This window comes from Aethalodelphis obliquidens, unplaced genomic scaffold (genome assembly GCF_003676395.1).
Source record: "Aethalodelphis obliquidens isolate GAN/ISIS:26980383/991018 unplaced genomic scaffold, ASM367639v1 scaffold8, whole genome shotgun sequence".
Taxonomy (NCBI): domain Eukaryota; kingdom Metazoa; phylum Chordata; class Mammalia; order Artiodactyla; family Delphinidae; genus Aethalodelphis; species Aethalodelphis obliquidens.
In genome coordinates this window covers 47852359-47878820 of record NW_020837952.1, presented here as the reverse complement: position 1 = coordinate 47878820, position 26462 = coordinate 47852359, and the positions used below count along the sequence as shown (strand labels likewise).

General features: G+C 37.1%; 1 protein-coding gene across 1 annotated transcript in view; it reads left to right on the top strand.

Annotated features, from left to right (window-relative positions):
- SLC41A2 (solute carrier family 41 member 2) overlaps window positions 1-26462 on the top strand; it is a 130785-nt gene that overhangs the window by 7441 nt on the left and 96882 nt on the right. Inside the window, exon 2 of the mRNA XM_027107413.1 lies at window positions 15557-16281. Coding sequence (XP_026963214.1) covers window positions 15727-16281 — 555 coding nt within the window. The 5' untranslated portion in view covers window positions 15557-15726. The remainder of the gene's footprint in view (window positions 1-15556; window positions 16282-26462) is intronic.

Genomic DNA, 26462 nt, shown 5'->3' with positions numbered 1-26462 from the left:
AAATCATTCTAAATATGAGAAAGTCTTATGCACAAAGATGTTCATTTTCATTGCAGTATAATTTAGTCAAGAAAATATCCTGCTATAAGGAAATGGTCATTAAAATGTGGCAATTCTCGGGGCATCCCTGGTGGCGCAGTGGTTGGGAGTCTGCCTGCTAACACGGGGGACACTGGTTTGAGCCCTGGTCTGGGAGGATCCCGCATGCCGCGGAGCAGCTGGGCCCGTGGGCCACAACTACTGAGCCTGCGCATCTGGAGCCTGTGCTCTGCAACAAGAGAGGCCGCGATAGTGAGAGGCCCGCACACCGCGATGAATGGTGGCCCCCGCTTGCCACAACTAGAGAAAGCCCTGGCACAGAAACGAAGACCCCAAAATAAGTAAATATTATTATTATTTTTTTTTTTTTTGCGTTATGCGGGCCTCTCACTGTTGTGGCCTCTCCCGTTGCGGAGCACAGGCTCCGGACGCGCAGGCTCAGCGGCCATGGCTCACGGGCCCAGCCGCTCCTCGGCATGTGGGATCTTACCGGACCGGGGCACGAACCTGTGTCCCCTGCATCGACAGGCGGACTCTCAACTACTGCGCCACCAGGGAAGCCCCATAAATAAATAATTTAATAAACTCCTACCCCCAACATCTTCTTTAAAAAAATAAATAAATAAAATGTGGCAATTCTCGTGAAGAAATTTAACCATTAAAAATGCTTTTTTAGATCAATGGTATCTTATTTCTTTTGAAATTAAAAAGTAAAAAGTGCTCAATATAAACAAAAGTTCAAATAATATAAAAAAAGGCAGGATTTAAAAAGTGAAAATAGTATTTCAAGTCCTTCCTTACCCTGCTCCCTCAACCTAGGCCAACCCAGTTCTCCAGAAGTCAGTGCTCTGAGCACTTTGGTATCTGTCCTTCCAGACCTTTTTCTAACCCAGTGGTTTTCAAACTGTGCTCCAAGGAGGGGCTTTGGGGACTTCTCAATTAGGTAAGATGGAGACTGAGTGGGGCTTCAACCGGTACGGCTTTGCTTTTACCTGTTTTCTATATTGGGGTTTCGAGTAGGGTTTAATTTAAACAAAGCATTCCCCTGCATTAAAAATAAATGTTCAGAAACTTTTGGCCTAATTTAGAAAATGAAGTCCTAACCCTGCAGTCAGGAATTCCATATCTTCCAGTTTACCGTTTTTTTGCTGCTTGGTGATACGGATCTTCTACTCAGACCTGCCTATCCATTTCCCCAGCAGTCGTCTGCCTGGTTGCCAGCCACCTCATTAGGACGTACTTCCCCTTCTTTTTCTCCATCTCTCTAAATGTTGTTATTTAAGGTTCAACTCGTCAATGTTTCGTTCACTCCTTCTTTCAACATTTTTAGTGGACACCACCTACATTTTGACTAATACTGAGTGGGGAATATGCAGAATTTTGTATCAAAAGCTCACAGACTAGTAAAGAGCAACCTTCATGTAAATAAGTGCAATTATGTGTTATAAAACAAGAGCGTTTGAGGGGCAGATACTAAAGATATAAGTGGTCTCTTCCTTCTACACCACATTATATGGCACTTATAAAAAGGGCAATTTATGGTATGGTTACATTTCTGGGTCTTCAGTAAATAATTGCTCATTTATTTATTAACAGAAGATAAGGCAGAAGATAATTCACCTGTGAATTAGGGGGTGAGACTTGGGAGGGAGCTGTTTCCGTTCTTGAGCAATCAACTGTGTTCAAAAATAACTTGAATCCAACCTGCTAGATTCCGGTGTAGCGCATGGAGTTGGGAGGGAGCACTGAAGGACTTGTTCTGTAATCCTCGTCTCCGTGGCCACTCACGCTGGTGTACAGGGAATGCCTGTCATTTCTGCTTTATCATTAGCTGGTAAGAAAGTTGTGAATTTGAGTCCTGTGTCTTTATTTTACTGACTTTGTAACTTGAGCATATTACTTAACCTCTCTGAGACTCAGTTTCCTGAACTGTAGTGTATGAACATGTCTACCTCCTAGGTTTTCAGAAAAGATTATACAAGTACATACAAGCAAAGTCTATTCTTTTTGCTTTCAGTGGTTTTGATGTTCTGTAGAATGGGTGATTGTTCTCCTTTCTTCGGGGTTTAAGTTTTTAAATATTTGGGAGGACTTATGGATTAGACTCTAGTTCTTTTTTTTTTTTTGGCCACACCACATGGCTTGCAGGATCTTAGTTCCCCGACCAAGTATCAAACCTATGCCCCCTGCATTGGAAGCATGGAGCCCTAACCACTGGACCTCCAGGGAATTCCCTAGACTTTAGTTTTTTGAAGAAGTGGATTTTTTTTATGCTGAGAGTGGCTTTTTGATAAGCTATTCATATTCCTGGTAAGGTATGAATAAACAATATAGGAAAGTAATCAGGCCAAAGAACATTTAGTGGGGAAATAAATCTTTTTCATTATTAACCAGTGTATTCTCCTGAGATTTAAAGCAGACGGTTATATCTATGATCAAGAAAGCAAAATTAATAGGTAGGCCCAGAGTCCAAAGCCTGGCCTATTTTCTTCATTTTATCTGCCACTTTCCTCTATCTTTTACATAACAAACAGTAAAGAATTTTTATGGTAATGTTCTAGTACTCTTTGGAAAAAAAAAAAAAAAGTCAGAGAACTCCTTGTCTGTCATTTCTGGATTATAGGTTTCAGAATAACCCCAGGCAAACTCATGATGGATTCTATCTTTGTAATATTTCTCGTTCTGGTTGCGCAGACTTAGTTCTCTAGTCTAGAATAAACCTTACACTAATGGTTTAAGGTAGTTTGTTTTGCTTGTAAATTGTAAAAATGTTATTTAGATACCTTTTTAAAAGTAAAAAAGTACATTAGATATGATATTTAAATTTAACAACAGTATTAGAGCTACTTCCTATTCCAGCTTTCATCTTCTTTTTTCCTTTTAAAACATTGTGGTTTCCTGAAGACCTGTGTTGTTCAGTATATATAGGTACCATTTGTTCTGTGTATATACTGGTCATTATAGATATACAGTATTTTATAGCATGCTAGCAGTTAAATGAAAAATAGGATGAGTGCAGTGTATACAATGTAAATATTAAACTTCAGTTTATTTTTTAAAGAAAGTAGGAACAAAACAGTTGATCTGAAAATTATAAGGTAGGGGTTTAATACAGCACTGTATAACATTTCTGTGATTCTGTGGTCTAGTCTGTTCCTTAGTAAGGGGAGAAAGAGGTGGAAAGTAGGTTTTGAGCCTTTTACAAAAATATATAATAATGAATAAGGATGATGGTAACTAGCTAATATTTATTGAAGGCTCAATACACTGTTCTAAGCACCTTACATGTATTAAGTCATTTAATTCTCACAGTAACCCAATGGAGGAGATATTTTTTCATGAGGAATCTAAAGTATAGAGGCATACGTCCCATAGCTAGTGAAAGTCAGAATTTAAGCCAAAGCAGTTTGACTTTAGAACCCAGCCTCTAAACTACTGTCAATATCATTAGTGTGTTGACACTTCTTCACATTTAATTTTTTGGAAGCAAATCGTCTCTTTTAATTGAAGTGTGGAGATTTGCTGAATAAGTCACTTGAAATTCCCCCGTAAAACCACTCAATGCAAATCATGTTATCCATTTATTCATATAATGAAAGCATTGCATATATCTCGGGAAGCTTTGTACAGTTTCAAACACAGCATAAAGCATTTGCCAGTGATTCCACATGAATAATACAACTTTGAACAAGCAGTTAATATTCTCCATTTCAAAATGTGTTTGACTGAAATCTGTGTGCTCAAGTCTGGGATTTTGATTGTGCATAGATTTTATCATCTGAGTTTAAACTCATATTATTCCTTGGAACAAAACCTATTCTTTTCTCAATCCCAGGAGGCAGTGCTTAATAGACAATGTAAGCATGTGTTTGAGCATTAGCAAGGGGGCACCAAAAGAGAGAAAAAAAATTAAATAATATTTTGAAATTAAAAAAATTTTTTTTTAATATATGTATTTCAGATTATTTTCCATTATGGGTTATTACAAGATATTGAATATAGTTCCCTGTGCTAAACAGTAAATCCTGTTGCTTATCTCTTTTATGTATAGTGGTTTGTATCTGTTAATCCCGTACTTCTAATTTATCCCTTCCCCTCCCTCCCTTTGCCCTTTGGTAACCATAATTTTGTTTTCTATGTCTGTGAGTCTGTTTCTATTTTGTATATAGATTCATTTGTATTATTTTTTAAGATTCCACATATAAGTGATATCATGTAATATTTGTCTTTCTCTGTCTGACTTAGTTTGATAATCTCTAGGTCCGTCCATGTTGCTGCAAATGACAATATTTCATTTGTTTTTATGGCTGAGTAATATTCCATTGTATATATATACCACTTTTTTATCCATTCATCTGTCAGTGGACATTTAGGTTGTTTCTATGTCTTGGCTCTTGTAAATAGTGCTGCTGTGAACACTGAGGTGAACTAGAGTTTTCATATTTTCTGGATATATGCTCAGGAGTGGTATTGCTGGGTCATATGGTGGTTCTGTTTTTAGTTTTTTAAAGGAACCTCCATAGTGTTTTCCATAGTGGCTGCACTAATTTACATTCCCACAAAAAAACACTGTAGGAGGGCTCCCTTTTCTCCACACCCTCTCCAGCCTTTATTATTTGTAGACTTTTTGGTTATGGCTGTTCTGACCAGTGTGAAATGATACCTCATTGTGGTTTTGATTTGCATTTCTCTAATATGTTGTTGAGCATTTTTTCATGTGCCTTGTTGGCCATCTGTTAATGTTTTGTGACTTTTAAAGAAACAATGAAATAGTCTTTCTAGGAAAAGTTGTACCTTGTTGTGACTCTTATTTTGTTTGGAGTTATTTTGAATTATATGTCATGGCTCATGGGGGAGACACACTGTAGACTTGATGGCAGCCTGGCCCTTCCTTGGGACTTGGTGGCACAGATACAGTTGTTTATTCATGATCATCTAACAGTATAAAATATAAATGAAATAATTGTTGTGAATACAGTGGAATGTTAGTTTTCTGGAAGTGTTTAGGATGTATTAATTGAATGAATGTTGCCTTTTAGTTGTGTTCCTACTGGGAAACCGTGGAGGGGGAGAAGTAGGAAAGAAGAAATTTTAGAGCCCCTGGGAGTTTTAGAAAGAGGAAATTTTAAGTAGTCATTAAAAATAACTTTGTAGGATACTGATAATAAGACACTCTTTTTTGATATTTTATGAAATGCAAAAAGCAGGATGCCAAACTGTGTGTAATATGAACCAATTTTTGTTTTAAGCATAGATATAGAAAAAAATATATCAACAATAAAGTTATCATATGCACTAATATATCATCAGTGATTATCTCTGGATGGTGGGTTTCCAGAATAAACAACTTTGTTTGTCCTTGATTTATTTGTTTATTTTGCATTGAACACATATCACTTCTGTGAAAAATAGAAAAACAATAGAACTCTATGCCAGTGGATGTTAGAAGCACCATTTCCAAATGAGCTGGGAAAGAAAGGTAGTCAGGATATTTTTATGAGCAAAGGCCAGTATGTGGCAACTAAGTTGTTCTGGGGTGACTTTGAGGGTAGTTTTAGTTTGAACTTCAAGTTGGACTTAGAGCCCTTGGGCTCCTTTTTTTTTTTTTTTTTTTTTTAACTGAATTAAAAAGTACGCAGCTCTTTTTTAACTGAATTAAATTAATTAATTTTTAATTTAAATTAATTTTTAATTTAAGAGCCCTTGGGCTCCTTTTTTTTTTTTTTTTTTAACTGAATTAAAAAGTACGCAGCTTTTTTTTAACTGAATTAAAAAGTACGCAGCTTTTTAACTGAATTAAAAAGTACGCAGCTCTGACCAAAGGGTAGAGGAGAGACTTGATTGCAGAGAGTAAAGATACTGAAAGAGTTAGATCATTATTTCAGTTTGATGCCAAAATAGTTGAGTAAGGTAACACTGTGTACCTGTGGTTCACTAATCTAATAGAGCCTCTTGCTGTGAGTTTGTGCACTTGCCCTGCCTTCACAGCTCTGTGTACCAGGGAGCAGTATTGAGGGAAAGTACAGTCTGGGAAGGGGGAAGATTGGTGTCATCTCCCTGGGTGGTACCATTGTGAAGGTGTCCCAGCGAGGGAAGGTGATGGTAGGCCACCGCCTGAGGAAGACCTCACTGGGTTTGGGAGCTGTCCTGTTTCGTCACCTAGTAGAAGGTAGTGTAATTCTATGTGGCCTGGTCAGCAGGGTGTAGCGTGCTGCTTCACCTCAGGGATAGGGGAGGGAGAAGGGCCCCGGAGGGGTAGAATGGCTCTGAGTAAATATTTGGAATGGGATCACCATGAAAATTATGGGGCACTCTTGGTCTTCAAATGTAGAAGAAAAATGTTAACCTTACACGTGGCAAATCATTTTTCCCTTTTCCTTTTCTTAGAAAGAAGATTTTTACTTTGACACATGGTTATCCATTCTGCACTTTACAATTCTGGAAGATTTTATATTCAGTTTTCACTTTAATTGTACGAAGAATAAAGTGTATATTTTAAGTTGGCGCTAGAAGTGCGTTTGCGTTTTAAAAATGGAATTCTCTTTAAGAGTATAAGGATGTATTAAGGCTAAAAGTATGAAAGTATACTTTTTGGTGAGTTCTGAATAATAATTTCTCTTCATTTGAAATGCTGAACTCCAGTTACCTAGTCTCTAAATTTAGGTATTTCAGATTTATAAGTGCCAGGGAAAACCAGTAAGGAAATGTATTATTTATGTGTTATTCTCATGTATACTACCTTTTACACAAAGGTGTTGAGTCACTTTATAAAAAATAACATTTACAAGAAATATTGGGTTTTAAAAAAATTATGAAACCACTACCAGAGAAAATGAAACTAGGAGTGTAACATTAAGATGAATAAATTGATCATAGATATGAGTTTCAGATGTAGCTGTAAGTTTCCTTGTTGCTGAAGTAAAATAAAAGGGTCGCTCAATCTTCATTAAAGAAAAAGAAAAATACCAGTTTTCAGTAGCAAGGCTTTCTGTAGCTATAATTTCTAAGTAAAGTTTCATGTGACTCTATCTAGGGTGATTGATAAGGTGGTGATGTTCTCAGCAGTAGTTTGCAGGAAATTAAGGAATGTCAGTTGCAAGTTAATTGCAAGAGTGTGGTTAAGTAGTTTTTTTGAATAAGATACATGTAAGAAATGTTTTAAAATGGGAGAAATATACTCTTTTGTCGTTTAAAAGCAGTTTCTCGGCTTCAAAACAGAGTTCTCTGATTTAGCTCCTTTGCTACCAACTATTCACCGAGTTGTTTCAAACAGTAGTACTAAGTGATATTTCTGGTCATTGTTTACTACCTGTATTATAAATCTGTATTGCTATTAATCTAATCAGAATCTAGTTAAATGATTGGGTTTTTTTTTTTCAGTTGATTTGATAGGGGATAAATATAATCAAAGTTCATTCTACCAAGTATCAGTCAGTGCACTTGGTAGAATGAACTGTACTTTGTTTATGCAATACACTTAGTTCTTTGGACACACACTATATTTATTCTGTCAACATTTTCTCAAAAAGCAGAAATGGTTCAATTGCGGATTTTGTTTTAGTTGATTCATTGGCTTGTCTTCGGTGTATCCTTCTTCCAAATAAATCATTCTTTTTAAAAAATTATGTTTTTAAGTGGGGTTGAGGGTTGTGATTCTGAAAACAAATCAGTTGTCTGGTTCTGGTTTCCTTTGGAACATTATTTGAGAGGTATTGAGGATTTATTATACCGAAGATTTATTATACCCACTGATTCTTTCTCTGGGCTCAAACAAATTCTTTACAAATGTTTGGCTGTCTTTTAGGCCTATAGAAACTTTAGGATTGATAAATTTTATGATGTTACTCTGTTCTATCAGTGGGCAGTCTTAGAAATGAGTGATTGTTTTATGGAGTCCTTTAGCTTTAGGATATCAGGAGCTGAATCATGCCCATGATTTCTCAAGCTTCTGTGTTTGTTAGAGAATATCAGGACTACCAAATCAAGAAAGCTTGACATCACTACCTAAATTACCTAAATGTTACCTAAATGAAACCTGTGTGAGTGCTTGAATTCAGTTTAATTAGACAGTTTCCAGTTTAAGCCAAAAAGTCGGCATTTTTTTTTCTAGGAGCTAACTCTATGCATTTCAACCAAAGCAAAAAAAGTGTGTGTGGTGGTGGGGGGGATACGTTGATTCCACTTTAGAGGTGAGCTTTTTAATCGGGGAGGACAGTATTTGTGAGGTAGCAGTTATTTGTTTTTTTTTTTTGCGGTATGCAGGCCTCTCACTGTTGTGGTCTCTCCCGTTGCGGAGCACAGGCTCCGGACGCGCAGGCTGAGCGGCCGTGGCTCACGGGCCCAGCCGCTCCGCGGCATGTGGGATCTTCCTGGACCAGGGCACGAACGCGTGTCCCCTGCATCGGCAGGCGGACTCTCAACCACTGCGCCACCAGGGAAGCCCAAGTTTCATTCTTTAAATGAACGTAGTGGAAGAAAACTGAGCGGCCGTAAAGGCAGCCTGCGGTTTGAGTGCTGTAAAAAGCAAATTAAATAGACATAATCCTTCCGTGTGAACCTGCTATTCAATTAAGTACTTACTGGATATTATTCAAAAGAATGTACCAAAATTTTTTATAAAACAAGAAAATAATTTGTGCAATATTGGCTAAGGTCTAGCTAGTTTTGGCTGGCATGACCTCTCTGAAATCTGATTTAACTGACCACATAACACATCCTGTTTGGTGACTATCTACATCTTCATAACAAACAGAAACAGAAGACATATATTCAGAGGAAATGAAAGAAGCAGAATGGGGACTTCCCTGGTGGCGCAGTGGTTAAGAATCCACCTGCCAATGCAGGGGACATGGGTTGAGCCCTGGGCCGGGAAGATCCCACATGCTGCGGAGCAACTAAGCCCGTGTGCCACAACTACTGAAGCCCGCACGCCTAGAGCCCATGCTCCACAAGAGAAGTCACCGCAATGAGAAGCCCACGCACCACAATGAAGAGTAGCTCCCACTTGCTGCAACTAGAGAAAGCCCGCGTGCAGCAAAGAAGACCCAACGCAGCCAAAAATAAACAAAATAAATATTTATTTTGTTATTAATAATTTTTAAAATTAATTTAAAATTATTATTTATTATTTTAAAATTAATAAAATATTAATTTTAAAAAAGCAGAATGCACACTTGCAGAGTGGTGAAACTAAGAATACACAGTACCCATAAGCTGGCTTGACTTCTAGGTTATTGTGTGTGTGTGTGTGTGTGTGTGTGTGTGTGTGTGTGTGAGATAGTGCTGTGGTTTTATGTGTGCTTATACAAATGTAAAATACCCACCCCCCAACAAGTTTTGAGATTTTAGACTAAGTGCGATAATCTTTTTGTTGTTGTTATGGGAAGATAACAGTGTTAAACTTCCATTTATTGCCTCTCTTAGTAATGAGGCGTGACTTAGGCCTGCTAACTCACAGCTCTGATGAATTTTTCAAGTGTATTATTTAACCTTTGCAATGGAACAGAATGCCTCTTCCAGCACGATAGGCAGATTTTCTCCAAGATACTGATTTAGTAAATCAACACACATACAATACAATTCTTTTTCTTCTAAAAAGAAGCAATTTTAGCATTAATGTTTTTTTGTTTTCGTAACTACAGTTGAATTCATCAGGATTGTTTTGTATTAGTTTGTTTTCCTTTAAGTCAGTGGTTCCCTGACACAACTCTATAGATTAATGCTGGCCCATGACAAAGTTTTCACAGGGAGCATGAAGTGAGTTTTTGATAAATCTAAATGTGCTCAATGGAAAGGCTTTTAGTCCAAGATTTTGTCCTTTCTGCATTTTTATTTTTAAAGGAAAGATCATTTTTAAATTGGTAAAATTTGGGGGGAAATTTGGTTAATGAGATCTGAATGTTTGGAAAACACTGTTTTCAAACTCTTTAACCATAGACGGAATCCTTATGTGCTCATATATCAGAGAGATTCTCTTAAACTAAACTAGATGGGAATCTGTGGTTCAGAGTCTTCTTTAAAATATTTACTTTTTTGGTTAGCTTTTGTTAGATCATGCTGTGGTGGTAAACAATTCCGCACTCTCAGTGGCTTTCATCAGCAAAGCTTTCTTTCTCGTGTTGCATGTTGCTTGTAGGTTGCTGCAGCTCTGTGTGTTATCTTTGTCCCAGGACCCAGTCTGAAGAAGCAGCACTTACCTAGGACATGTCATTCCCATGTCAGATGGAAAAGAAGCCATAGCTGAACTATTTCTGTTTGTAGATGTTGCTGCCATCATGAGTCAGATGCCCAAACCTGATGTCAGGGGATGTGAGGCAGTATAATCCTCCCATAGTCCCTGCAGGTAACATGGCAACAGGTGGAGAAAACAATCATCTTATAGGAGGGGAGCAATAAATGGGAGTAAGAAAATCTGTCACAATATCACTCATGTGACTGAAGCACTCATGTGATGTAATGAAAATGTTTAAAAAACAATAATAAACACGTATATACCATCAAGCCTAAAAAATACAACCACTACTTTTGGAGTTCCCTGTGTGCTTTTGTACTACTTCCCCAAATGTAACCATTCTCTTGAAATTTGTGCTTGCTTATCATCCCCTTCTTCATATGTTCCATTGTGTGACTGTCCCGCCATTTATCTTTTTTCTTGAGTTAATTCCAGTTCTTTTGCTAGTGTGAAAATATTGCTAAGGATATTCTTTTTTGTGTCTCCTGCTGTACAAAGCAAGAGTTGCTTCAGAGTATGTACTTAGGTGTGGAATTGCTGGAATGTGGGGCATATGCCTCTTCAGTTTTTTTCTGTTTTTTTTTTCTTCGGTATGCGGGCCTCTCACTGTTGTGGCCTCTCCCGTTGCGGAGCACAGGCTCCGGACGTGCAGGCCCAGCGGCCATGGCTCACAGGCCCAGCCGCTCCGCGGCATGTGGGATCTTCCCGGACCGGGGCACAAACCCATGTCCCCTGCATCGGCAGGCAGACTCTCAACCACTGCGCCACCAGGGAAGCCCGCCTCTTCAGTTTTAGTAGATGATACCAAATTGTTTTCCAACGTGGTTGTACAGTTTACACTTGCACTAGTGGTGGTGTATGTGTTACCAGTTCTCATGTCTTTGTTCACATTTGAAAGTCTGACAACATCTAATTTTTAGTCTAATGGGTGTAAATCAGATTCTTTTTTGAATGTTCAGGGAAGTGCTTCTCAAACTTCCATGTGTACATAAATCACTTGGAGATGCTATTAAAAGCACAAGTTGTGATTCAGTAGGTTGGGTTATGCATGGGAGCTGAGATCCTGCATTTCTCATAACCACCCAGGTGATACCAGTGCTGCTGCACCGTGGACCATACTTTGAGTAACAAGGGTTTAAGGCACTCGAATAGACTTGCCCCTGTGTTGGCTCCACATAACACCTAAAGAATCTTTGGAACAAAATTGCTACATAACAGCATCTGATATAGCCACTCAATCTAGGGTTTTTGAATCATGCCTGATATTTTTATTGACCTTACATGAGCACTATAGATAATACTTCTTTTTCATGTAGTAATTTGGGAAAAAAAAATCAAGCCACAATGTTAATCACTGTACCTGTTTTACCTGCTGCAGATGCTTTTTGTTTTTTTTTTGGAAACCTGTTTTGTGCAAACATTGGCCATTAGCAAATAAAGTAGTGGATTCCTTTTTCCTAGAGATTGCTTGCTTTATAACTTACAAAGAGAATTGAGAATTTAAACCTAAGCTAACCTAAACTTTTAAAGACACTGTTTATTTTCGGCTATGTTGGTACTAGATTAAAATTACCTATTAGGTAGCTAAAGAGTAACCCATAAATATCTCCACTGGTATTCTTTAACTTAAAGCACCTAAAACCAGGGGAAACTTTGCCCAGTTCTATTCACTTATTTTTTAAAATTTTTAGTTGTTTTTACTCATTCATGGATGAATAACAATATAGAGCAACCCAACCAACTTTTTATTTAGTGGCATATGTGTACATTACCTATTTTAAATCAACCACAAAGTATTTTGATTGTAACCATTATTCAATGAGTTTCTAAGTGATTTCTTTAAAGGAAGAAAATTTAAGGAGTCTTTAAGGGAGATAATAGACCTTGTCAATATGCAAGCATTAGAATAACTGATCACTCATTAACTGGATAAAATGAAGGATAAATAAAAATAAACACATTTTCCTCAGTGCAAGACGGTGGTATGTGGTCCGTGGCATGCACTGACAGCAAGGTAATTCCTAGTACTTCCAAATTGCATTATTTAAAAAACAGATGTTAGGACAGAAACACCACTCAGACTAGCTTAAGCAGTGGAGATTTCTTGGCCCATATAATTGGGAAGAACAGAGATGGAACGGGCTTTAAATAAATGAGATAGACATTCTCATCATGATGTCAGAACCCTCTCATCATCTCCTAGCTCTGATTCTCTGTTTCTGTGGATCCTTTTCTAACACACATGAGCTTTCCTCCAAGTGTTAGTGGTGGTGGTGGTGGTAGTGCTGGTAGAGGGAGCTTTTTGAGGAGGAAGACAGAGTGGCAGCTTCAGAATTATTTCCTTCCAAAAGGAAGTGAGAAAACACCCTTCCAGAGGCCTTCCCCTCTGAAGTAGCCCTGCAAGTCATTCACTCTTTGCTCTATCAACTGTTTCCTTCACTGCCTTTACCACAAATTATCTCATTTATTTGCTCCCCTGATTGTTGTTCCTCCCCACTACAAGGAAGAATCCTTGAAGCAAGAATAGTGCCTCTTTTGTTAATGGGGCAGCCCCAGGATCTAGTAGCCATTCAGGAAATAATAAGCCAACAAATACGTGAAATTCCAGGGTAGGACTCAGGCCTGCTCCAGGCACTTGTCATTCTGTGGTCTGGAGGGGAGGGGACTGTGATGCTAGGCCTACCAGAACCTCATGGAACAGGGCAAGTGTGGTTTTACGTGGGAGATGGAAATACCATAAGCTGAAAAACTGGGGAAAGATGCTGAGGAAAACAACAATAAAAATGTGGTTGTTTGTTTGTTTGTTTTATGCTCTTTAAGCGTAGTTTACCATTTCACCCAGCTGCCCAGTCTTGTTGTTTAAGGTTGTGCAGATCCTGCAGTGCCTGAAGGTGCTTGGCCTAGGGGGGTGGAGGGGGGCTGAAATCCAGCCGGAGACTCCATTCCTGTGGCTTCCTTTTTCCGGGAGGTACTGTTTTAAATTTACCCAAAGGCTCTTTCTGGTCTCTGTACACAGTGGCCCCGTGTACAGAATATCCACCTCTCCATCTAACCTTCTAAAGAAAGAATACTAGGGGCAAAAGTAAGAGCTGGATGTCTTCGCATCTGGATCCTGCTGGCCAACTCAGTGCAGACTATGTGCTTAACCATGTCCTGCAAATACTCTAAGAGAGATGACTTGTTTTGGGAAATTCCTCTCTTTTTAACCTTCTCCTCACTCCATTTTCCTATTTAGTGTTAGCTGGTCAATTTTCCTGAGCATGCTTTTTGAGCTGAATGGTGACTGAATGGTGATATGCATACTGTCATCTCTCTTTATCGTTTATCTACATTTCTCTGCATTTCCATTTTGATTACCCTTATAATTCTGCTTCAAGGGGAAGAAGAAATTGCCTATATCCATCACTGGCCCTTCAGACTTGTCTTAAAGCTTTATCTCTTTGAGATTTGCTCTGTTTTTTTGTTTGATTAGAGATCTCTTTGGGGCAGTGAAATGCTCACTACTTAAAAAGAGGTGAATTGGTTGAAGGAACAGAAACCCACTCAATCTGACTCGTGTAAGGCTGCTGGAAATCTCATAAGTTCCAGACATACAGCTGAGCCCTTCTTACATGGAAAGTTCTCAGGCAGCTGTTCTGGCTTTCTTCCTCTTTGTGGACTGCTTGGGTTCTTCTTTGCTTCACTCCGGACATTGCTTCCATTCCTTTGATTTTCTTTAAACACTGCCTTTGTCTGCATACTGATCAGCCTGCAAGTGGCAAAGATGGCAACTAGTACTTAATCTCATCAGATTCTCTGCAGGTCCACAGGATGTCTGTACTGTAATCACTTGGGGAGCTTAAAAAAAAAAAAAGGTTTATATGCCTCAAATATATTCTGAGTCAGTAGGTCCAGAGTCCTAGAATCTATATTTTAAGACTATTCCCCAGCAGGAATTCCCAGACCCCTCCATAATCACAAGAGGGAAGAAAGGAAAGTGAGTGAATGATGAAATAGATGAACCAGATCCTAGCACCCACTTGTCCCCAACATAGTCCCTTTTCTTTTTCCCTTTGCCATTCCTTGTTATTGATCTTCCTATCCAAGGAGAGGAGATCGATATTCTAAGAAATATGAATTTCTTCAATTCTATTGAAGAATAGAATGGTTTTCATTAAAAGCAGCAGTATTGTAGCAACAATTCTTAGCCTAGCTTGGTGGGTGGGCAGTCCAGTTAGGCAGTGGGCTATCTATCCCTTATCAAATCAGAGCCAATTTGTTGATCTTGGATGCTCTTATAAATGTAAGACGGGGCTGGGCATTCCTGAGAAACACCTGAGGCCTTAGACCCACCCTAATAACTTTGAAAACGTATGTACCTGTGGTGGCAGCTGTCCCAAGAGTCAGACTCTCTACCTGGGCAGGTGATGTATGACCTCACAACTTCAGTGCCTGTCACTCTCAAACCAGCTTACACAATATGTCTGTGTCTTTAGTTCAGGATCTTTAGAGAGAATCTTGTCCATAACCAGCCAATCAGGAGCATACTCTGGGATTAAGGGTCAGAGCTGACTTTGAGAAGGGCATTAAGTGATAAGTGCATTGCAAGCTTTCTTTTGGTTGGCTTGCAAAATAGGATTAAGTGAATATTTGTAATCCCTTTTCATTTTGGTTATTTCTTAGGTAACAGAGGGATTATATTCCTAAATCAACTATAATGAATTTTTTGTATGTCAGAAACTACAAATATGACATCAGCCTAATTTTACATGTGAAGTAAATGCCATGTACACTATTTAGGATATTTATCAAATAATTTCATGGCAAACATTATCATCGTTTCTTCATATTTTAATAACAAAATGTATATTATATTAAGTTGTAAATAAAGTAACACAGATTATTATTTAATATGTTTAAAATATAATGTCATATACTTTACCTTTGTTGTGCCTGCATATGTAAAGGGTTGTAGCAATTTGATTCTGAGACCTCAGTATAAGTAATGGAAGCCATTACTTTATTTAATAACTTTGTCTATTGTAGAATTTCAGAGACATTTGAAGACTTTACATGGGTATTAATTACATAAAGTATACGAAGATAAACATTTTTAACCGAGATAGAACACACAAAGAAGCTGTATACTACATTTCTGTGTACAAAGCAGTTATGTGTTAAGCCCAAAGGATATAATGTCAGTACGTTAGGGTTGGTTTAAGAACATGTGTTATTTTATACCTTTAATTATGAAGTATCAAGATAGTTAATCTGACTTTTAAAATTTATTTTATTTTGTTTTTCCAGCTCCAATCCCTCTGTGGAACTTCTAAACATCTTCTGTTAGTGGAAACGTTGTTTTCTACACAATGCAGTCAACATCTTAATTTAAACCAGCATTCATGTGGTTCTGATTCATCTGCACGGGTTCATGAAGCTTGAGATCTAAGGCGTACAGGGTCTTTTGCGATGACAATATGACTAATAGTAAAGGAAGATCTATTACTAACAGAACAAGTGGTGGTCCAAGTAGTGGAGGAGGTTTTGTAGACTGGACTTTAAGTTTAAATACAATTCAATCTGATAAGTTTTTAAACTTACTGTTGAGTATGGTTCCGGTAATTTACCAGAAAAACCAGGAAGACAGGCACAAAAAAGGAAATAGCATTTGGCAAGATGGGTTATCAAGTGCAGCACAAACTTTTAGTAATAGATCTGAACAACACATGGAATATCACAGTTTCTCAGAGCCATCTTTTCATGGCAACAATGGGCACACGCCATCAAGCTGTAGCCAAAAGTATGATGACTACGCCAACTACAATTATTGTGATGGAAGAGAGGCTTCAGAAACTACGGCCATGTTACAAGATGAAGATGTATCTAGAGATGGTGATGAAGATGTCATTGTGGAAGCAAACCAGAAATTACCAAAGGAGTCCAGTGGTGTCATGGCACTGCAGATACTTGTGCCATTTTTGTTAGCTGGTTTTGGAACAGTCTCAGCTGGCATGGTTTTGGATATAGTCCAGGTGGGTTTTCATCTTTGTTTAACTTCACTGTCTTTGTTGTTTAAAGTGCTTTGTGTTGGTTACTAATTTCAAACATTATATTTAGATTTAATTTATCCCTTAGTTAAAATGAACTGATGCTGACTTTGGTGAAGAATCTGCTATTTCTGTTTTTTTGTTTGTTTTCCTTTAGAAGTTCTAAGAGAATTGTCTCATTCTGACCATAAAGTAACTTTTCATAAAATATTAAATAGTAAAGTAATCCCCAATTGGGTAAATCAGCTAAATGAATAACTCAATAAATGTTATATTTAAATACATCCTTCTTTTAAAAATAAAAATTAATATATGCTCATTAAAATGAATTCGGACAATGCAGAGGATTAAATAAAAGATAAGTCTTTCCTATTCCTCATCTCCAAACCAAAACTCTCTTCCCCTCCAGAGGTTACCATTGTTAAGAGTTTGCTGTATATACTTGCAGACTTTTCTCTATGCTTATATACATGCATATGTGCAGTCTTTTTTCAAAAATAAAAATAAAAATGAAATGCTATATATATTTTTCTGCAGCTTATTTGCATTGCTTATTAATGTATCTTGGACATCTTTCCAAATTAGTAACAAAGATATTCAGCATTTTAAAAAGAGTGCTTGAGGGCTTCCCTGGTGGCGCAGTGGTTGAGAGTCCGCCTGCCGATGCAGGGGACACGGGTTCGTGCCCCGATCCGGGAAGATCCCACATGCCACGGAGCGGCTGAGCCCGTGAGCCATGGCCGCTGAGCCTGCGTGTCTGGAGCCTGTGCTCTGCAACGGGAGAGGCCACAACAGTGAGAGGCCCGCGTACCGCAAAAAAAAAAAAAAAAAAAAAAAAAAGAGTGCTTGATATTTCCATTGTATATATACACCAAAATTTACTTATTCATTCTCCCATGCTGGTGCTATAACAAATATCCTTATAAATTTATCTTTACACACTCATACTAATTTTTTCATAGGATAGATTTTAAAAATGGGATTGCTGGGTATTAGGGCAGCTGTATGTGTTTAAAATTTTTATAGGTATTGTCAAATTGCCTTTCAAAAAGTTTGTACCAATTTGTAGTCCTGCCATCAGAATATAAGTACTTTTATCTATCCGTACCCTTGTCAACATTGGATATTCTTGATCTTTTTCATTTTTACCAATTGATAGGAAAATGTTATCATATTTTAATTAACATTCTTTAATTATTATTAATGTCTTAGCATCTTTTCATGTGTTTATTGGCCATTCTTACCTTTTCTGTGACTATTTCTTATATACTTTTTTGTATCTTTTATCCATTTAAAAAATGGGTACATTACTTATTGACTTGTAGGAGTTCTTAATGTAGTATTATATAAAATTACAAAATTACATATTATATAATTACCTTTATATAATTATATTATATAATTATATAATTACCTATTATATAATTACCTTTCTAAAGCAGTAAATTGTTAAAAGGTGGCATTCTGTTACTATCAGTTTTCATTCATCAGTCAGAGAAAGCTTGGCTCTGGGAAAGGGTTAGAAACATTATCCTCATGTTCCTTTGTCTTTCATTGTTTGCTCCCTAAAAGAAACCTCAGGTTATCTGTGACTCTAAGACACTTTTAAACAGATAACATTTTTATCTAAATGGAAAATGTACATAAATAGAAACATAGTTTTTCCACCATCAGATGGAGAAAAGATATGAAAAGATATACTGTGTTAAGTGTATTGAATTTTTGAATAGACTGTAATACTCTAGGGAGACCAAACCTATCTGTCTACTTGAAATATAATTGTTTCAGATTATTACCATAGTATCATAGCTGCTAAAATGAATATGCTGTTTGGGGTTGACTTTTTTTTTCTTCATATACCAGTTATTCTGAAGAAACACTCATCATTTAGCTATAGGATGATAACATCTATAGGAAAAATACGTTAGAGTATAGATTGTTAAGCAGAATATTTACGTAGTTCATTATGTACCTTCCTCTGGTGCATGTTCACTTATTTCTTGATGCTATTTGAGAAAAGAGCACATATGTAATTGGGAAAAGTTCCTTTTATGATTTTATGAACTCTAATACTGCTAGCCCTAAGGACTTTATAGTGTTAAAAATCATAAAGACGTAATGTAAATGTTTTGAAAGATTTCATTTGAATGAGGTTTTAAAAACTTTTAAATTGTGAAATTGAAAACATACAGGGTGAAAACAGCTCAGTGAAAACAAAAACATACAGCTCAGTGAATTTTCATGACACAAACAACCATATAACCATCACCTGGGTCAAGAAGTAGACTCTTACCTATACTTCATTAGTGCTCCCTTCCAATAGCTTCCTTTTTTTCCTCCATCACCAAAGATAATCAATAATCTGATTTTTATGAGAACTTTTTTGTCTTTATAAGCATGTATTATTAAGCACCGCTGCTTGGTTTTACTTAATTCTTTTCAGAATGTATCCAGTGGAAGTATAGAGTATATGTTCTTTTATGTTTGGGTGTTTTTGGTCAACATTACGTAAGTTTTAGGAAACTGTTGTTCATTTATTTTTATTGCTGTGTTGTAATCCAGTGTATAAATACATCACAGTTTATCCATTCTACTATTTTTTTAAATCCATTCTACTATTTTTTTAATCCATTCTACTGTTGATGGACATTGGGCCTAATGGTGTTTCCAGGCTCTTGCTGTACGTGTGCATGCTTTTCTCTTGGGTATATATGTAGAAATGGAATCTCTAGGTCTTAGAATATGCAGATATTTAAATGTAGCATTTGTCAAATGGTTTTCCAAAGTGGTTGTACCAATTTACAGACTAATATAGCAGTATATGAGAGGTCCAGTGCTCTATATTATTATTTATACAAGGTATCAAAAGTCTTTTTTTTTTTTTTTTTTTTTTTTAACGGTACACGGGCCTCTCACTGTTGTGGCCTCTCCCGTCGCGGAGCACAGGCTCCGGACGCGCAGGCCCAGCGGCCGTGGCTCACGGGCCCAGTCGCTCCGCGGCATGTGGGATCCTCCCGGACTGGGGCACGAACCCGCGTCCCCTGCATCGGCAGGCGGACTCCCAACCACTGCGCCACCAGGGAAGCCCCAAAAGTCTTTTTAATTTCAGAAATTCTGGCATATGTGGGGTGGCATCTCATTGAGGTTTTAATTGGGATTTTCCTGATGACTAATGATGTTTACTGACCATTTGGATATCATTGGTGAAGTTTCTTTGCCCATTTTCTATTTGATCGTTTATCTTTGTCTTATTGATTTATAGGAGTTATTTGCATATTCTGGATGTAAGCCTTTTAGTTATATGTATTACAAAATTTTTCCCCTCTGTGGCTTGCTTTTTTACTCTCTCAGTTGTGTGTTTGGATGACCAGAAGTTCTTAATTTTTATACAGTCCCCTTTTCCCTACTTTTCTATGGTCTGTGCTTTTCGTCTCCTGTTTAAGAAATCTTTCCATACTCTTTGAATTAAGATATTCTCTTATAATAGCTCCTTGAAGCTTTGTTTTGCCTTTTACATTTAGATTATTCCCTACCGGGAGTTGGTTTTTGTACAGAGTGTGAGGTAGAGGTTATATTTTTTCTTTCCACATGGATTTCCAATTATCTCTGCACTGTTATATAACCAAAATATTTGTTATAAATATTTTCCCATTTATGTGTAGTCAACTTCTGGGCTCTCAGTTCTGTTCCTTTGGTGTATTTATGTCTCTTGTCGTGAATGCCACACCATCATCATTACTCTAGTTTATAAATCTTGATATCTTAGAGAATGTTCTCTCTTTATTCTTCCTGAAGAGTGCTTTGGTTATTCTTTTCCCTTTGCATCTCTATGTATGTTTTAGTATAAAACCTTGTCAGTTTTCAAAAAAAGTAGTAGCGATTGTGATTCAGATATAATAAGGGGGAGAATTGACTCTACACTGTTTAGTCTTCCAATACAGGTATGTGGAATAATAGCCTCCATTTATTTAGGTCATCTTTAATTCCCCTCATTGATGTTTTACAGTTTCTGAACACAGGTCTTTTACATTTTTAGTTGGGTTAGTTCTATTTATTTTGCTTCATATATCCCAGACTCAGAGCTAAAGAAGCCGGCAACCAAGAAATGCCAACAAGGGCAGACAAAACAAAACAAAACCAACAAAAGCCTGCTCTTTGTAGCTGAAGGACTAGGAAAGGGACACCCTAGCAAGACAAAACAGTTTTAGACAATAACTGTTCTACTCTAGCCAAACACTACGGAAAAAACCGTGACCTCACCCACATCCACATCAGCAAAGGCCCAGTGGGGAGCCTGGAGGGCATTCTGCTAAGTGAAATAAGCCAGATAGAGAAAGACAAATATTGCATTGTATCACTTACATGTGGAATCTTAAAAAAAAAAGTCAGACTCATAAAAACAGAGAGTAGAATGGTGGTTGCCAGGGCCTGAGGGGGTGAGGGAAATGGGGAGAAGTTGGTGAAAGAGTACAAACTTTCAGTTACAAGGTAAGTATGCTCCGAGAATCTAATGTACAGCATGGTGACTGTAGTTGATAATACTGTATTGTATACGCGATATTTGCTAAGAGAGTAGATCTTAAGTATTCTCACCAAAAAAAAAAAAAAAGTAACTATGAGGTGATAGATATGTTAATTAACTTGTTGGTGGAATTCCTTTCATAATGTATATGTATATCAAGTCATCATACTGTACCCTTAAAATATATCACAATTCTATTTGTCAATTATACCTCAGTAAAGCTTAGAAAAAATGAGCAAAATATACCAAAAGCAAGCAGAAGAAAGGAAATAATAAATATAAAAGCAAAAATCAATGAAATTGAAGGCAGGAAAACAGTAGAAAAAAGTCAGTGAAACGAACATCTGGTTCTTTGAAAAGATCAATAAATCTGACAATTTGTAGCAAGACTGACAATGAAAAAAAAGAAGACATAAATTACCAAGATCAGAACGAAATAGGGGATATCACTACAGATCCTGTAGACATCAAAAGGATAGTAAAGAAGTACTACAAACAACTCTGCACACGTAAATTTTACAACTTAAGGTGGGCCACTTCCTCAAAAAACACAATTACCACAATCCACCCGAAATGAAGTGGTTAACTTGAATAGCTCTATACTTATTAAGGAAATTGAGTTCATAATTTTAAAAACTCCCAAAAAAGAAATCTTCAGACACAGAGTTTTACCTGAAAATTCTACCACATATTTAAAGCAGAGTCAACACTAATTCTACACAAGGTTTTCTGGAAAATAGAAGAGGAGGGAACACTTATCAATTCATTTTAAGAAGCTGGTATTACCCAGATACTAAACCAAAGACAATGCAAAAAACAAACCAAAAAACCCAAAAAACCTACAGACCAATACTTCTCCTGAATATAGACCAAAAAAATCCTTAACAAACATTGGCAAATAGAATTTAGCAGCATATAAAATGAATTATACACCATGAAAAATGAGGTTTATTCCAGGGATGCAAATCTTGTTCACTATTTGAAAATCAATATAATTCACCATATTCATAGGCTAAAGAAGAAAATCACATGACCATGTCAAATGATACAGAAAAAGCATTTGACAAAATTCAACACCCATTCATGATAAAAAAAAAACTCAAATGGAATAGAGTGGAACTTCCTCAACATTATACTTAGTTTAATGATGAAATACCGAATGCGGTTTTCCCCTAAGATGAGGTACAAGGCAAGGATGTCCACACTCATTACCTTTATTCAGCATAGTGCAGTAAGTCAAGAAAAGGAAATAAAAGACATACAGATGGGAAAGGATGAAATAAAACTGTTCCTATTTGCAGATGACATGATTGTCTACTAAGAAAATCCCAAGGAATCTACCAAAACAAAAACAAAAAACAACTCCAAGAACTGATAAATGAGTTCAGTAAGGCCCAGGATACACAATACATACAAAAAATAAATTTTATTTCTAGCAATGAGTATGTGGACATTGAAATTAAAAATACAATAACATTTACTCAAAAAACAAACACCTAGATGTAAATCTTAGAAAACACATACAGGATTTGTACGCTGAAAGCTACAAAACACTGATGAAAATAATCAAGGAAGATCTAAATAAATGGAGAGACTTGCCATATTCATGGCTTAGAAGACTCAACATAATAAAGATGTCAGTCCTCCCCAAACTGATACACATGTTTAACAGAACTTTAAAAATCTCCACAAGATTTTTTAATAGAATAATATTAAAATGTATACGCAAAGGGAAAGAAAATAGAATTTTCTTTTTAAAAATCAAAGTGGGAAGGATCAGTCTACTTGATTCCAAGCTTATTAAAATGACCACAGTAATCAAGACTGTGGTATTTGGTGGAGGGATAGACACGCTTAAACTTTTGACACCAAAAGTGTGATCCATAAAATGGAAAATGGATAAATTGGACTTTATCAAATAAAAATTTTGTTCTGTGAAAGACCTTGTTGAAAGGATGGAAAGCCAAGTTACAGAGAGAAAGAAATTATTTGCAAACCACACATCTGGCAAAAGGCTAGAGTAAAGAACTCTCAAAAACTCAACATTTTAACAAAAACAGCCCAGTTAGAAAATTGGCAAAAAAAAAAAAAAAAGCATAGAGACGTTTCACAGAAGAATATGTACAGATGGCAAATAAACTTGAAAAGATATTTAGTATCTTTAGCCGTTAGAGGAACGCAAATGAAAACCACAATAAAATATCACTGTGTACCTATCAGAATGATTATAATAAAAAATAGTGGTAGTATCAAATGCTGTTGAGCATGTAGAGAAAAGGTATCACTCATATATTGCTGTTGGGAATTTAAAATGACACAGCCACTCTGGAAAACACTTTGACAGTTTCTTTAAAAAAAATAAAACCTAAACATTAACTATCATACAACCTAGGAATTGCATTCCTGGGCATTTATTCCAGAGAATGAAGACTTACGCTAACACAACTCCTGTACGTGAATGTTTACAGCAGCCTTATTCATAATAGCCAAGAACTGGGATACACGCCAGAAGTCCTTCAACAGTCAAATGGTTTAACAAACTCTGGTAAATCCATATGATGGGATACTACTCAGCAACAAAAAGAATGAACTGTTGACACATGCAACAATCTAGATGAATCTCCAGAGAATTATGCTGAGTGGAAAAAGCAAATCTCAAAAGGTTATACATATTATATTCATTTATAAAAATTCTTGAATCAACATTTTATGGAAATGGAGAACAGATTAGCAGTTGCCAGGGATTAAGAAGGGGCTGGGAGTGGAGAAAAGTGGACGTGGCTATAAAAGGGCAACAGGAGGAATCATTGTGGTGATGGAAATGTTCTGTATCTTGACTATATCAATATCAATATCCTGGTTGTGAGATTGTCCTAGAGTTTTGCGAGATATTAGCCTTGGGGGAAACTGGATAAAGGATACGTGGGATCTCTCTATTATTTTTAATAACTGCAAGTGAATCTATAATTATTTGAAAAAGTTTAATGAAAAACATAATGTATCTGGTAAAGCATATTTAAGCTGTATGAAACAATATATAAAGGAGAAAGAAGTCTCCTTTTTTTTTTAACATCTTTATTGGAGTATAATTGCTTTACAATGGTGTGTTAGTTTCTGCTTTATAACAAAGTGAATCAGTTATACATATGCATATGTTCCCATATCTCTTCCCTCTTGCATCTCCCTCCCTCCCACCCTCCCTATCCCACCCCTCTAGGTGGTCACAAAGCACTGAGCTGATCTCCGTGTGCTCTGTGGCTGCTTCCCACTAGCTATCTATTTTACGTTTGGTAGTGTATATATGTCCATGCCACTCTCTCACTTTGTCACAGCTTACCCTTCCCCCTCCCCATGTCCTCAAGTCCATTCTCTAGTAGGTCTGTGTCTTTATTCCTGTCTTGCCCCTAGGTTCTTCATGACATTTTTTTTTCCCTTAGAGTTGATATATATGTGTTAGCATATGGTATTTGTTTTTCTCTTTCTGACTTACTTCACTCTGTATGACAGACTCTAGGTCCATCCACCCCACTACAAATAACTCAATTTCATTTCTTTTTATGGCTGAGTAATATTCCACGGTATATGTGTGCCACATCTTCTTTATCCATTCATCTGTTGATGGACACTTAGGTTGCTTCCATGTCCTGGCTACTGTAAATACAGCTGCAATGAACCTTTTGGTACATGACTCTTTTTGAATTATGGTTTTCTCTGGGTATATGCCCAATAATGGGATTGCTGTCTCGTATGGTAGTTCTATTTTTAGTTTTTTAGGGAACCTCCATACTGTTCTCCATAGTGGCTGTATCAATTTACATTCCCACCAACAGTGTAAGAGGGTTCCCTTTTCTCCACACCCTCTCCAGCATTTATTGTTTGTTGATTTTTTGATGATGGCCATTTTGACCAATGTGAGATGATATCTTATTATAGTTTTTTTGTTGTTTGTTTGCGGTACGCGGGTCCCTCACTGTTGTGGCCTCTCCCGTTGCAGAGCATAGGCTCCGGACACGCTGGCTCAGCGACCATGGCTCACAGGCCTAGCCGCTCTGCGGCATGTGGGATCTTCCCGGATCAGGGCACGAACCCGTGTCCCCTGCATCGGCAGGCGGACTCTCAACCACTGCGCCACCAGGGAAACCCCTCATTGTAGTTTTGACTTGCATTTCTCTAATGGTTAGTGATGTTGAGCATCCTTTCATGTGTTTGTTGGCAATCTGTGTATCTTCTTTGGAGAAATGTCTGTTTAGGTCTTATGCCCATTTTTGGATTGGGTTGTTTGTTTTTTTGATATTGAACTGCATGAGCTGCTTGTAAATTTTGTAGATTAATCCTTTGTCAGTTGCTTCATTTGCAAATATTTTCTCCCATTCTGAGGGTTGTCTTTTGGTCTTATTTATGGTTTTCTTTGCTGTGCAAAAGCTTTTAAGTTTCATTAGGTCCCATTTGTTTATTTTTGTTTTTATTTCCATTTCTCTGGGAGGTGGGTCAAAAAGGATCTTGCTGTGATTTATGTCATAGAGTGTTCTGCCTATGTTTTCCTGTAAGAGTTTTATAGTGTCTGGCCTTACATTTAGGTCTTTAATCCATTTTGAGTTTATTTTCATGTATGGTGTCAGGGAGTGTTCTAATTTCATACTCTTACATCAACCTCTCCAGTTTTCCCAGCACCACTTATTGAAGAGGCTGTCTTTTCTCCACTGTATATTCTTGCCTCCTTTATCAAAGATAAGGTGACCATATGTGTGTGGGTTTATCTCTGGGCTTTCTATGCTGTTCCATTGATCTATATTTCTGTGTTTGTGCCAGTACCATACTGTCTTGATTACTGTAGCTTTGTAGTATGGTCTGAAGTCAGGGAGCCTGATTCCTCCAGCTCTGTTTTTCTTTCTCAAGATTGCTTTGGCTATTCGGGGTTTTTTTGTGTTTCCATACAAATTTTGAAATTTTTTGTTCTAGTTCTGTGAAAAATGCCAGTGGTAGTTTGATAGGGATTACATTGAATCTGTAGATTGCTTTGGGCAGTATAGTCATTTTCACAATGTTGATTCTTCCAATCCAAGAACCTGATATATCTATCCATCTATTTGTATCATCTTTAATTTCTTTCATCAGTGTCTTATAATTTTCTGCGTACAGGTCTTTTGTCTCCTTAGGTAGGTTTATTCCTAGATATTTTATTCTTTCTGTTGTAGTGGTAAATGGGAGTGTTTTCTTAATTTCACTTTCAGATTTTTCATCATTAGTGTATAGGAATGCTAGAGATTTCTGTGCATTAATTTTGTATCCTGCTACTTTACCAAATTCATTGATTAGCTCTAGTAGTTTTCTGGTAGCATCTTTAGGATTCTCTATGTATAGTATCATGTCATCTGCAAAGAGTGACAGCTTTACGTCTTCTTCTCCGATTTGATCCTTTTATTTCTTTTTCTACTCTGATTGCTGTGGCTAAAACTTCCAAAACTATGCTGAATAAGAGTAGTGAGAGTGGGCACCCTTGTCCTGTTCCTGATCTTAGTGGAAATGCTTTCAGTTTTTCACCATTGAGGACGATGTTGGCTGTGGGTTTCTCATATATGGCCTTTATTATGTTGAGCAAAGTTCCCTCTATGCTTACTTTCTGCAGGGTTTTTATCATAAATAG